This window comes from Dama dama, chromosome 17, assembly GCF_033118175.1.
Source record: "Dama dama isolate Ldn47 chromosome 17, ASM3311817v1, whole genome shotgun sequence".
NCBI lineage: Eukaryota > Metazoa > Chordata > Mammalia > Artiodactyla > Cervidae > Dama > Dama dama.
In genome coordinates, this window is record NC_083697.1 from 69,001,411 (window position 1) to 69,016,279 (window position 14,869).

General features: G+C 36.9%; 1 protein-coding gene across 1 annotated transcript in view; it reads right to left on the minus strand.

The window, feature by feature from the left end:
- Nucleotides 1–689: 689 nt before the first annotated feature.
- Nucleotides 690–14,869, minus strand: part of GABRA4 (gamma-aminobutyric acid type A receptor subunit alpha4) — a 75,061-nt gene continuing 60,881 nt past the window's right edge. The window contains exon 8 of the mRNA XM_061164790.1: nt 690–3,156. Coding sequence (XP_061020773.1) covers nt 2,623–3,156 — 534 coding nt within the window. The 3' untranslated portion in view covers nt 690–2,622. The remainder of the gene's footprint in view (nt 3,157–14,869) is intronic.

Below are 14,869 nucleotides of genomic sequence, written 5' to 3' on the forward strand. Positions count from 1 at the left end.
AGCGACTGAAATGAACTGAACTGAACTGAATAACTCATGATATTTTCTCATGGTGAAATATGATTGGTTCTTCACAAAAGTGTTCCATTAATGCAGCTCTGAGTTATTGAAAAGATAGAAAAGATCATTTAAAAAAGATAGCTTTGAATTAATTTGATGGAATTGAGCTAAGGAAAACAAATTGTATATTTTTACTACTAACATTGTGGGCAATAGAAATAATTCCTTCTCACAAGAATGATTAAACATTCTGGTCAATTTATTCTTCCATTTAACAACTAAGAATCTTTGGTTAGTTTTGTCCATTCTCTTTGCTTGGCTACCTGAATTATTTTAAAAATCTTCTTCACATACAAAGGTAAAGACAAAATTATGAACCCACCTGTATCACTGATCTACAAATCTAAAATCATCTCTTTTTATTCTGTAAAAATCTGCAAGAATTTATAGAAGAAGAATTTCTTTTAAAAAAAGAAAGCCAATGAACTATTCTTAAGAATAGGCCAATAGACAAGCAAGGAGCATTTTCCTCACCAAAGAAATAAGGTCATTTTGTTGGAATAAAGAACAATCATAGCTTCTGACCACAATTTCAAACATCATCCTGAAGGCTAGAAATCTCACATTCATGAAATAATTTATTATCAGCTTTTTTGTTATAAGTATTCTTTATTAAATATATACACATATACAAATTTTACTGGGCTTCATACTACTGGCATCAATTTGTAAATGAGGAGTTTGGATTGGATGATTTCTAAAGTATTATTCCACCTTAAAATTATTAATGATTCTAAGAAACACCTAGAGACATAGCCAAGAAGGAATTCTCAGATATGATTCAAATTAATATTTAGTATTTGCATGTTTTATAGGTCTCATATACAACCACTTCAAGGCAATTCAACAACTAAAAAACTAATACCAATTAATATATTTTTTTTTCTAAAAAAATAAGAAATACTGTTGACAAGGTGGCCATTTCTATCAAAATATTCCCCAAACATCCAGAACACATTCATTCACATACCCCAGATCAGGAAGAGAGAAGTACAGAAGAAAAATCTTGGAAGTAACACAACAAAAAAAATCTAGGCCTAGATTTAGAGGCATAGGACTGCTGAAAGAAAATTAATTAAGCTGTTAACCCTACCTAATAAAAAAAGAGAAAAATCAGCACATGAAAATCCTGATAAACAGCATAACAGCCTCAGCAGCATCCTACCCCCAGTCATGATTTTTTTTCCTTTACTCCATTCTTTTACTCTTCTTATAATTTTAAAATACTCACCTTCGTTATGAAACTGTACAAAAACTCCCCCAAGAATAAACATAAAACGGCCCATAAACAGGAACTATGGACACAAAAACTCCCTAGAAGCTTAGTATTTCACCAGCTGATACAGCTCTATGTTGGGGAAAGCATCTAAAAGGCTTTGTACTGAATTCCTGATTCTGATGATTCTGTGATTCTAATCAAATTCTATTCTCATTCTATGCAACTTCTATATGCGATTCTGATCAAGTTTGAGACAGGTCATCCATAAGGTCTTACAGTGCCCAGATTACCACTTTGAGGTACACAGTGCTTTTCCCTAAGAGAACAATCTTTACCACATTTTCATTATACATTGAAGTCACTTGCTGAAGTTGCGTTAATGCGTACTAATCTCAAAAGTGGCTACGTGAATAATACACCTGTTATCCTCTATCAATATAGCAGAAATGAATATTGTGTCATCAGACTCTAAATAAACCTCCTCCACTAAAGAATGCAATGGCCTCTGCTAGCTGGTGGTTCATGAGCATGCACTCACTCTCCTATTGAGGAAAAGTGCAGGTAAAGGGGAGAGCGCTTTTCTGGAGAGACAGTGCCTAACACAGCACCTGGAACACGGGAGGCTCTGAATAACTGTATGTTGAAAGGATATATAACTGAATGAACTGTTATCAAAAGGAATTCATATAATAAATTAAACTTTGGCTCCAAGTACAAATTTTCAAGTCAACTGTTAGCTCCTGTTCGGCCAGCACATGGCAGGAACACATTGCTCCTGGCCTCTGACTTTGCTGCAGCAGAGGTTTCATCTATTGGTCAGTATTTGCTGTGTTCCATTTTCCTTTTAAAAATGTTTCCTATAAGAGGAAAAGTCCTTTTCTTGAAGACACTAAGAGGATCTCCAAAAGTTACTGTGGCATATCATATCCAAAAATTCTGATTAAGAGCAGTGCCACTGGGAAATTTAGGGTGGTTGGTTGATATTCATAGTGTGTATTAGAAAATATCATAGACTGTTTTCAAAATTCAATGCATAAATATGCACCATGGATCTCTAATAGCCCTGTTTCACTTGTCCCAACTTTTCAGGGTAGTCTGTATTCCATCTAATTTGAATGCTGAATTGATTCTATTTAAATCATCTTTCTGAAATGAAAGATGGCTCACTTTCCCTTCACTAAGGAATTAATTAACTCTCCCAATGACTGGCTTGAATTTTTTAAATGGAAAAATTACATGGAATTTTTATTTTAGTAAAGAACAATTGTTTATCTTTAAAAACATTTAAAAAGACATTCTGTGTGAAGTTCATCATCTTTTAGGAAACTACTATAGCAACAAAATTACATTAGACTTTCTGATTTCTCCATAGTGTCCTTAGATAAGTAAACAACCCAATAGACCATATTAAATGCCCCAAATGTTACTGGAAAGAGAATGCGGGCATATTTGTCTATTTTACTCGTGCCAGATCCAGACGGTGGTGGAGCAGAGGGGGTAGTGGTTGCTGACAGCTTCCCAGAAGTCCCTATGCTATTAACTGTGGTCTTAATTCGCTGCAGTCTTGATCCAAACACAGGCTGGGTAGAAGCAGATCCAGCTGGGACCTGTCGGGGCACACGCCCAGTTCTTCTAGGAGTAGAAGGAAGAGCAGATGGAATCACTCTTGCGGCAGATATAGTTTCAGCTGCATTTGCACGGCTAAATGGGTTTGGACTGGAAGCTAAGTAAGACTGTGGTGTGGCTTCAGAAGATCCTTGAGCAATCGTGGAAGACTTGCTAGAATGGTTTCCCACATCAGCTCTGCTGCCAATATCAGATTCAGAGTGAACCAAGGCATTGGCTCTTTTTCTCATGCTCAAATTGGCATTTGTGTTCTGAAAAGGTATATCAAAAATTACATTGGTTACATAATTTTATGCAGTTACACAAAATTTCAGTGGATCAAATACTTACAAATTAGCTGTTTTCATAAGCCTTTATTAATGTGCTACAGTCATTCAGCTTTTTGTGTAAGCTTAAGAATATCTAACTTAAAAAGGACACATAGATATTTGAAACTCTGAATGAAGCATCTTCTATTTCAAAATATTCTTATGAATAATTAGAATTTAAATCTATGGAAAGATTAGGCTTTTAGAACTTTGAACTAGAGTTATACTTGATTTTACTTTAAGGGTTCATGATGATAAATATAACATCTTTCTCCAGTTTTACTGATACACTGTATACATTTCAATGAGTTTAGTAAATGTTTGCTTTATGAACAAGAATGATATCTATTTTTGTGCACAGAATAAAAACAATAGCCATCTATATGTGTATAACATTCCTTTAAAAAGACAGGAACTCCAAAACCTTAATTTCTAAATCCCTGGGAATTATTTTCATAATCTTACATTGACATTATTATATACAATCCAGAAGTCCTAATGCATTTCAGTTTTTCACCACAATTGATAATGTGAATAGAAAGGAAAATCATTTTTAAATAAACTGTTGTATTATAATATAAATATCACCACCGTATCATTGCATAAATATCTGAGTTCAAACTACTTACCAATAGTGGTTAAATCAAAATGGAATTCACCATTTTCCATAAAATGATTTTCTGTATAGAACAAGACTGTATCTGAATACAGATGGTAAGCGTTAAAATTCTTATATTTTGACAGGCCACAGAGCCAACCATAGATTGTCCATACTAATGAAGGAAGGTGATTGCTCAAATGATTCCCAAAATAATCATGTCTATCTTTAGAAGATACTGTGACTTTTTGCAACAATCTTTCCTCTTTAATCATGTTTATTCTAAATTATATTAAGGGTATATTGTAATTGCTTTTTCCACCCTCTTTTCCCACCATTTTATGAAATAAATGGGTGGGTAAGGAGATGGAGAAGTACAGAGGAGAGACAGACATGATGAAGAAAAGCTCACAAGTGGATGATTAGAAGGAGCCAACTTGCAAGGAATTTTATGGATAATATTACACAAAACTACTTGTGAGCTCCCTTTACAGAGAAATGTTTATTCCACATGTAAAATATTTTTCCAATACTACACTTATTGAACAGGTTGAAAGTGTTCAGTCCACACATATCTCATAGACTTGTGAATTATGGCCTCAAGTTCCCTGAGCAGAGAGAGAAGAAAAAGCCTTGCAACATACAGAGCCAAAGCAGGATCTGAAAAGCCTCAGGAAATATTTTTCATGTCAGCCTGGAGTATTCTTCTACAGAAGTTGCAGCTGAACTCATGAGAAACTGTAGGCTCACATATGTTACATCATTTGAGTGGAAACAAGTGAAACCAAAATTAACATCAACCTAAAAGCTAAAGGTATCATTATTGCCTTGTACTTTTCCTATACAAAATACATTATAAACATCACCTGATTAATCCTCAGATTTTGAATCCCTCTTTACAGAGTTAATTTTAAGATGTTATATTCAAGATGAAAAATATAAAGAATGATAAGGTATATCCACAACATTTAAAGAGTTTACACTACCATTGGGAAGACAGTATGCACTCTCACACACATGATGCAATCAAAAATATAAGAAAAAGTAAAATAGAAAGAAGGGTCAAACTGTGGCAAAATATTAAATATACTAAGAAAAGAAGGGAAGAAAGTAATAAAGGGCTGATTGGATAAGCAAGAGAGAAATACATATTTTCAAATACAGCATGATATTTGCCTACTGCCTCCTTCCATCAAAAGTCGGGTTGCCCATAATCTTTAGAAACTCCTATTTTCCCTCAGACTAAATTCTAAGAATTGGAGATTTCTGCTTCTGGCCAAAATGGAGCAACAAGAACTGAATTTACTGTCTCACAGGAAATGACAAAAAAAAGAAAAAAAAACCACACACACACAAAACGAAAACATTTGTAAAACAACCGTTTTTAAAGAGATTGAGCACTAGAGGACACAGGACTCAATCAGAGAGAGAAAAGCGAAACGCAGTCTGCAGGCTGCGGTGGAGGGCAGGAGAGTGCAGGGCCATCTGACAGCCCCTCGACTGAGGAGACGACGCTGAGAACATGGTGAAGTCAAGGTGGCCAGAATTCCCAGGAAAAAATAGCAGAGAATTTGATACTGGGGGGAAAAAAGCCAAAAATTCTGAAGAGTCCCCAGTGAGAAATTTGCTATGCACAGGTCCACTTTTGAGTATGCGCTAACTACCCAAGGCAAAGAGACCCCACTGACAGGACTAGAAAAAGCAGTGGGCAGCACATACCGAGCCAGGGACAGGGCACATCCCCTCCAGACACGGCGGGAAATCTCAACACTTATGTAGTGTCTGCTGCAGTCCTCAGAAGAGCCTTGCCCCAGTGGGATGGAATAGTTAGCTCCACAGACTGTTCCAGTCCTGCCTAATGGATTTTGAAAGTGAGACCTTAAAGACGAAACTATAAGTGACTTAACTGTGTCTCAGAAGGAAGCACAAGAGCCTTTGTAGGACCCTGTCTTCCTTTCTTCCAGATTAGAATCCTTCTGAAATATTCTGAAATACCAACCGTGAGTTCTGTTCTAATATAACTGATTGCTTCCCACATGGCACTAGTTATAAAGAACCGCCTGCCAATGCAGGAGATGTAAGAGATGCGGACTCAACTCCTGGGTCGGGAAGACCCCCTGAAGGGGTCAGTGGCAACCCACTCCAGCATTACTGCGGGAAATCCCGTAGACAGAACGGCCCGGCGGGCCCCGGCCATGGGACACATCGGAGCTTGCTGCGGGTCCCAGCAGGAGACGAGAATGACGGAAGAAGGGTGACGAGGGGTGAGTCACGGAACGAGTGAGTGACTGAGGGTTCTGCCACGTACAGCCTCTGGATATCAGACATGGGGGGAGACATTAAAGAACCTCATAAACCACACCTATAGGAGTCAGTCAAGTATTTGTAATAGTCAAGTATATTGTTTAAAAATTATTCAAGACTTGGAAATCAGAAAGGAATACAGCATGTCCCTGCAATGTCATTGTGGAGCATGGTTTAAAAAGTCTGCCCAAGGATTATCAAGTCTCTAGGAGAGTATACTTGAGTTTGATTTTGCTATTTAATACTGGATTTGACCCCAAACACTGTGAGTTACATATTAACTTATAGATTACTGTTCAGTAGAACGGAGCACCAAAGGTTATGGTTTTGACTCCCCAAAGGATGTTAACTACTTCTGTATCCAATCTAGCAGTCTCATTCTAGTATTCTTTTCAAATAATAATAATAATGGTTACTTATAGGCATTCGCCCCCAAAAGATTTTGAGCCAGTTTTATTAATAAGTAGTATCCGCCTTAATGAATTAGACAAAACCTTGACATAGATTCATTCCATATTTGTATGACTCACATTTTTGACGTTTTGAAAATTATATTGACTCTATCCACTACTAGGCAAGTTTTAAATATCAAAGTAATGTCAGCACAGACTTGAAGAATATGTCTTGAGAAAACAGTGGCTTCAAGTTAAAGAGGCGGGATCAGTCTGTGACTGGAAAAAAGAAGCAATGAAGCATGAGGCTTTATGAAAGCATGCCACTCGGATTACCATCTGAAAAAAAATCTAATCTTCTTATTCCCAGCTTCACAGTATTAGTGAGCTTCTGGGATAGAAGGCTATCTTATTAATCATAGCAGGCTAATGCACATAGCAGGCATCGACTTCATTTTTTAATAAATTTCACTGAAGTAGATATAATACAGAGTCAAGATTCTTTTTCAGATTAAAGAGGAAGTTTAAGAAACTTTCTATCTGACCTTCAGATGACTATTTCTTTGCTTATGGACATATGTCTATAATGTTACAGATAACACCTAAGGTGTATAAATTATCTGGACTTGAACCCAGGTCTGACTAAGAATGCCTAAGAAGTCTCAATACTCTAAATATCATAACCTACAAAAGCAGAGAGGAATTAGACTGATTCAAGGCTTAACTCTTTGCTCTTGGCCAGGCAGTCAAATGATACTGAAGTTATTTTGCATTGCTGTCTCAAGGTCCTCAATGTAAAAAGTAGTTGTCATTTCCCCTAAAGACAAACTCTAAAAGGATTGAGAAATCTGCTGACCTAACTGCACAGGACTCGCGAGGGATAACATCCACACGGCCTTCAAGCATTGGAGCCACTAATGTGTCAGTCAGGGTGGTTTCATGCTGCATACAAGGGCCGAGTGTCTCCATCAGTATTCAGCAGATGTACAGTGGTTACAAACAAGAAAAGCACCTAAGCTTCATTTGAATTTTAAAAAATGATTTAGTTTGAGATCATTTTGTCATTAGTCACAATAGCCTGAAGCAAGGGAAACTGTCGGATAGAGATTCGAGGTGGCAGATTTAAACATTACCAACAAATTAAAGCAGCAACAGGCAAACAGGAGCAAATCCAAGCAATTCGTCAATCATGACTGTGATCTGACACGATTTCTAAAGAAGTATTATCAACTGCAAAGAGAAAATTCATCTCAACTTATTACTCTAGCAGCAATGAGATAAAGTGACTATGCAGAACGCAAGCTACATTCATCTTGCTTATTTGAAAAGCTAATGAAGTTTAATAAAATGTAATTTAACCCTTCTAAATTAAAAACAAACAAGGCTAATAATGAACAGGTTTATCTTCTAGAATATCAATGAGTCACATACCAAAAAAAAAAAAAAAATCCAATAATGCAAAGACATTTATTCAAGGCCTGTTCTGACAGGGCTTCAGGGGTTAGACACATATCTTATTTAATAAGGAAATAAACAATAAATGGTAAGAGCAGATGAAAAACTAAATCCCAAAGTAATAATTCATGGAAGACCCTCAGTAGTGTTTTTTTAAAATGTTACCAAATAGAAATGAAAAACATTCCCTACAAATAAACATGCTAAATATTTCATCAGTTGTTACCAGGGGATTCCAACGCAAACTGAACAACAAAATGTAGAAATGAAAATGCCAAGTTCTCTATTTATTGTATTTCATTTCCTCCCAATGTTAGCTTTTAATTCAGTGTTTGCATTTCCATAAGCTGTAGAAATATTACTTTCAATATCAGGCACTGGGATAAGAAATTTATGTCTTCAATTTGGAATCACCAGAGAACACGGTCTTACAGAATTCATTCATTTTGTCTTGCATATTTAGAAGTTGAAAGAAGTAGGGTTTCTTGAAGACAAGTGATCTTTGGTTAGTTTTATTTCACAGTGATTCCTAGTGCTTCTTTTTATTTGCCAAGACTTTGTAGGTTAAACAGATGGCTGTAGGAGAGGAAATTTCTTGGTCAGACACTTCACCAATCAGAGCAGAAGTTCTCTGCTTGATCAAGTGGTCTTGGACTTGACCAGAATGCTGCCTGGAATTGCTCCAGACGTGTTCATCAATACTGCCAACATAGAAGTGGAGAGGGTGGAGGGCAAAGTACCCTCCGCTCACTTTTCCCAAATGCAAACACTGAACGGGATAGATCTTCTCTCGCTCAGTGATGAAAGTAGCATTAAAATCACTCCAACTGTTCATAGGAATAACCTGGGATCTAGATAAAAACTCAGCATCAGGCCCTATTTGGAGGAAGTGCTATTTATTAGTCATGCTACCGCCAGTCATCAGGGATCAGAAAACGGGAAACGTTGGCTAAACTGAATTGCGAGCCATCAAATCAGACTGTCCTGGACTTGAATACTGAATTTGCCATTTATCAACTGTGGGATATTTGACAACTTACTAAATCTCTTGAAACCTCAAAGTTCTTATTAAAACAGGAGTGATAATAGTACTTCCTCATAAGGAATAAATAAGATAATGCATGCAAGGCACTCAGTGCCTAGTAGGCATCAAAGGATATCACATAGAAATAATCCAGAAGGCAGATAACAAGATCCTGTCTCTGAAATAAAAAGATATGTCATTCAAGAACACATTATTACAGACAACAAGATTTTAGAAAATTTGTTCTATGTTTCTATAAAAATAATGTGCCTGCTTTGAATAATCAGAAAGGTAGAGGGAGCTAAAGACAGTCTGTGATGAAATCAGCCATGAAAAGGATGTTGCTGGCAAAAATAAGAATAAATACAAGGAAATATAAAATGCAATAATGAAATTAAAACACATTTTAAAGAATTAACACTGGAGTAAATCCTATGGTGTAAGACAAATATAAAAAGCTCACCTAGGGAAACAGGAACAGCAGCAATAATGGTTAATTTTTACTGAGTGGTTCTTCTGCACCTGACACTTAGCTAACATGCTTTTAATTAACCAACTACCACAACCAATCCTGGGCTTCCCTGGTGGCTCAGACGTAAAGAATCTGACTGTAAGACGGGAGACCTGGGTTCAATCCCTGAGTCAGGAAGATCCCCTGGAGAAGGGAATGGCAACCCACTCCAGTATTCTTGCCTGGGAAATCCCATGGACAGAGGACCCTGGTGGGCTACAGTCCATGGGGTCACAGAGTTGGACACGACTGAGTGACTCACACTTACACAACCAATCCTAAAGGAAATCAACCCTGAGTATTCATGGGAAGGACTGATGTGCAAGATGAAGCTCCAGTGCTTTGGCCACCTGATGCTGGGAAATACTGAAGGCAGGAGGAAAAGGGGGCAACAGAGGATGAGTTGGTTGAATGGCATCACCGACTCTATGGTCATGAGTTTGAGCAAACTCTGGAAGATGGTGGGGGACAGGGAAGCCTGGCATGCTGTAGTCCTGGGGATTGCAAAGAGTCGAAAATGACTTAGGGACTCAACAACAACCACCACCACAACCATATGTCAAAGCTGTATGTAAGTAAAACAATAGCCACAAGTATTTCAATGTCCAGAAAAGATGTGAGTTATATTTTTTAAAATGCATCTCATGTACTAACGTATCAGGTCACTGATCTCTTTCTGGAACATTCCAACTACCAGTGAAGTCTAGAAACTGGTAGCCAGGGAAAAGACCAGAGGAACTGTTGTAATCCAACCTATAAAATGATATTCACACTTCATTATGCTATGAAAAGACATACCCAGAATGTTGGCTCACAGTTAGAACTTTGGCAACTCAGTTTGGCTGGCCCACTTTCTCATTATAATGGAATATTAAAAAGAGTTGTATCTGTGGAAATACTGGTCTGGCATTATAGTATCACTCTTTTTATTTTATCTTTTATTTCAATGACAGTAGCCAAAGGACTTTTTTCCACATTTAAATTAGAAGAAATGAGACAATGAAAGACACCAAACCGGGGATAGCAGAAGACAACAAATGTCAAAAAAGGTAAAGAGTGAAACGTTAAAAAGTTTTAATCATTGCTATGGACTGAATTATGGCCCCTCAAAATTCCTATGTTGGAGTCCTAACTCCTCAAGGTGCTATACTGGAGATGTGATTTTTAAGGAAGTGATATTAAATGAGGTCATAAGAATGAAGCCCTGATCAGACAGAACTAATGTCCTTACGAAAGAGAAAGAGACACCAGCAAACCCTTTCTCTGTGTCATGTGAGGACACAGCAGGAAGGCAGTCATCTGCAACCAGAAAAAGAGCTCTCATCAGAAACCCGAATGGCCAGAACCTTGATCTTGGATTTTCTAGTCCTTAGAAATATGAAAATAAATTTCTTTTATTTAACCCAACTGATCTATGTCATTTGGCTATAGCAACCTCAGAAATCTAAGACAATCATCTAACTTTAATAAATTTAAGACATACATCTTAATATTTTAGAATAATAAACGTTAACTTTCTCATAGGAAAAAAAAATAAAACCTAAACAATTCTCTCTGCTCAGGTATTTTGTTTCTAGTCTGTTCTCTCTTCTCCACTGAGTGAGCATCCTCTTTTGATAACCCCCAAAATCCTAGGTTAAGTTAAGATACTAGATATGTAGAGAAATTGAGATGCTTTTAACAGGAATTAAGCATTGATTTCTTTGTAACATTTTAAATTTTGTCCTTAATGAATGAAAACACTTCCATAATATCCACCGGGGGGCATCTACATCATCTTTCTAAACCATCGAAGTTGCTTAGATATAAGTTCTCCAGGATATCTCTTGAGTTCCTTTCAGTTTTCCTTAATCCTAATCAGAGCACTTGAGTCAACCAGGATTTTCATTTAAGCTTCTAATTTGGACTTAGCTCCAGGTCCTTCTTTAACTACTCAATATTTTTCCCTAAATATTTTTGTTTTCCTTTCAGATTATGATTTTCATATGACAATGTATGTACATGTATCATGGATTTCAAAACATACATTTGTTTAAGTATTGAAAAAATGTCATTAAAATAATTTATAACTTTTGCTCATATTTTATATTAAGGATAATTTTAATCCTTAAAAGTAAAGGTAATATATGTAGATATCTGATAAAATATTGCAAAAAAAATCTTACCATGTTTTTTAATTCCTAACTTGGGTGTCCAGACAAATTCATTTTTTTAATCAACCACATCATCCTACGAAAATGATTTGGTTCAGCTTGAAAACATTCAGAAAATTGTATTTGAACTTAGAAAACATTTGGACAATGGTTTTCTTAATATAGACTTCATATGATTTGTTCAAAATGAAATTGTGCTATAATAAATAGCCATGCAGAAAAATTCAGATCCCTGCCAATCCTATAGGAGGCTGGCATAGCAAGCAGTCTGAGTCACAATTTTATCTGCATCAGCAAAGGCAACAGGGGCAATGTCTAAAAAGAAATAATTTATCAGGACTAGATCTGCAGTATACTTCTGCTTGGGGAGAAAGTTCTAAAGCTGAAGAATTAGCAGCCAAGTCATTTTGCAAAATCACAGCTATTCTGCATTAAGGACGCCTTAGATGAGCCAACAGCCTTACCTAAAGCAAGACGACTTTCTTTGGAACATTAGATAAGGTTTACCCACTGAATCCAAACATTCACTATGACTTTAATAGATTTATTTTTAGGAAAAAAGGCTCAGGTTGCATGCTTCCTCTCTTGTTGGAAATGAGTAACAGAATATCCACATTTAAGTTGAAAAGCAATGAAGGGCTTATTAAAGGCACTGATTTACACCATTCATTCATTCATTGAACAATATGTATCGAGTGTCTAGTTTTTCAAGTATCTTGTTGGACACAGGGAGTACAGAGGTGAAAAGGCACAGGCCTTACAACTGCTACCAGGAATTCTTAAGAAGTTATAACAAGCAACAAATGCTACCAAGGACAAATTTTAAATGAGGGAGTACATGATGTAGCCTGACTGCTGGAAAAATCTCTTTGTGAAAGTAACACATAAGCTGAAATTTAGGGATGAGTAAGTCTTAACCACATTCCTAGATGACAGTTAAGACTTGGTAAACAATCCACCTGTCTATGCAGGAGACGCAAGCTCAATCCTGGGGTTGGGAAAATCTCCCGGAGAAGGAAATGGCAACTCACTCCAGAATTCTTGCCTGGGAAATCCCACGGACAGAGGAGCCTGGCGGGCTACAGTTCACGGGGTCGCAAAGAGTCGGACACGACTGAGCACGCTCGCATGCACAGTGCTAACCATGGGGAAGAGGGACGCTGGAGGAAGGAGCAAAGTGCCCGGTAGCAGGCCCGTTTTCAGAGATTTCTCTCTATGGTGTAAGGATAAAGAAGGCCAGTGACCATCTCTGTCAGTTAACATCCGAAATCCCTTGAGGATGTTCTAAAATCTTCCTTTTCTTTTTTTACCCTTATATTTTCTTGAAATAAACTGTTAAAGCAATGCTTCACATTCACGAGCTACTCCAATGTCTGATATTAGCACTTGCCAAACAGAAATCTTGAATCTTTATCAACATCTCTACCATGTATTGAGCACTTACTATGGACCAAGCCCTACACTAATAACCTCACACATTATCTACAACCACCCAGGTAATAGTATTAATATTCTTATTTTCCCAATAAGGACACCGAAGCCTTGGAGAGTTGGTTACTTCTAAGACCAGACAGTCAATATGAGCTACAGTCATAATTTGCATCCCAAACCAACAATTTTAGCCACTTCAGGAAGTTGCTTACAGCATATATGTTAATTTGCCATGTTAGAAAGCTACCCTAATGGAGCTGAAAGAAAGCATAACTTACCTGAAATATGTGCACACAACCCTAACCAGGTTAAGCGACTTTTATAAGCAGCTTGGTTTTTCATTTTGGATTTTAGTTACATTAATCCAGTTTATATTATAAGGTAACTACTGTACTAATGTTTGACCCACATTATCCCGCAAAAAAATCTTCCTCTGATTAATCCTTCCTTTCCAGTATGTGTAAAAATTGTAAAATTCTTATGAATTTTTCTGTTCTTCCTAATATTTGCCCTACTTCTTTGGTGCTTAGTTGTCATAATATGCTTACAGATATTACTTTGTTTCCCATATACCTTCTACAGTCTACAGTCAGACCTAAATAAATATTTACAAATAGGTCCACATTTAGGTGACTTACTCTACAGAAAATTTTCTCTTAACCACAAAGGCAAACTAGCAGGGCCAAGTTTCTTTTTAATTGAAGAAAACTTCTCTTTGGGTTGTGTGAAAATGAACCATCACCATCATTCGAAATACGCGTCTTCTGTATGATGAACCATTTTTATGAAGTTCTTCAGCGAAAAGGAAGCTGTGTTCCAACTTCCTTCCATAGACTTTACCTTCGGTTTGAATATATAATTTTCAAAAGATGCTTATAAAATTGCTACTCAAAATTATGGAAAAACTAAAACATCTCCCCCCCCCCCAGGTTCATAGGACACTGCCATTTCAACTTTAATTGTAATCCAGGGAAGATGTCAACATAAACACTAGCTCTCGTTTCTGACTTGAAAATGATTCTCCAAACTGTGCTTAGTCGCTCAGTCGTGTCTGACTCTTTGCGATCCCGTGGACTGTAGCCTGTCAGGCTCCTCTGTCCATGGGATTCTCCAGGCAAGAATACTGGAGTGGGTTGCCATGCCCTCCTCCAGGGGATCTTCCCAACCTAGGGATCAAACCCAGGTCTCCCAAGTTGCAAGAGAATTCTTTACCGTCTGAGCCACCAGGGAAGAGAACATGTAATTATCTGCAAATAATCGGGATGGGGAATACGTGTAACTCTATGGCTGATTCATATCAATGTATGACAAAACCCACTGAAATTTTGTGAAGTAATTAGCCTCCAACTAATAATAAAAAAAAAACTATAGAAAAGGAAAAAAAATAAACAAAATAAAATTTAAACAACAAAAATAAATAAATAAAGTAAATGAAGTTCAACAACGCATGTGCCAAATTATATATAAAGTAAATGCGTGCACACATGTGTATATAGCAGAAAAGGACTCATTAGGTACCTACTGCATATGCTCTTGTATTTTAAACATCAATCCCATTCCCTAGACTTTACGAATGGAAGCACAGTCAATTGGTCATAACGTGTATGTTGAATTACCTTTTTAACACAATTCATTACAAATCTCCATCTATAGTAAAACGGCATATTCAGTCAGCAGAACAAATTGGTAGTCTACCACACCACCAGTTGTCAAACAGATAACCCCACAAATCGCTAACACCATTTTGCCTTTCTCCAGGAAATAATGACTTGTCCTGAGGAGGAAGTG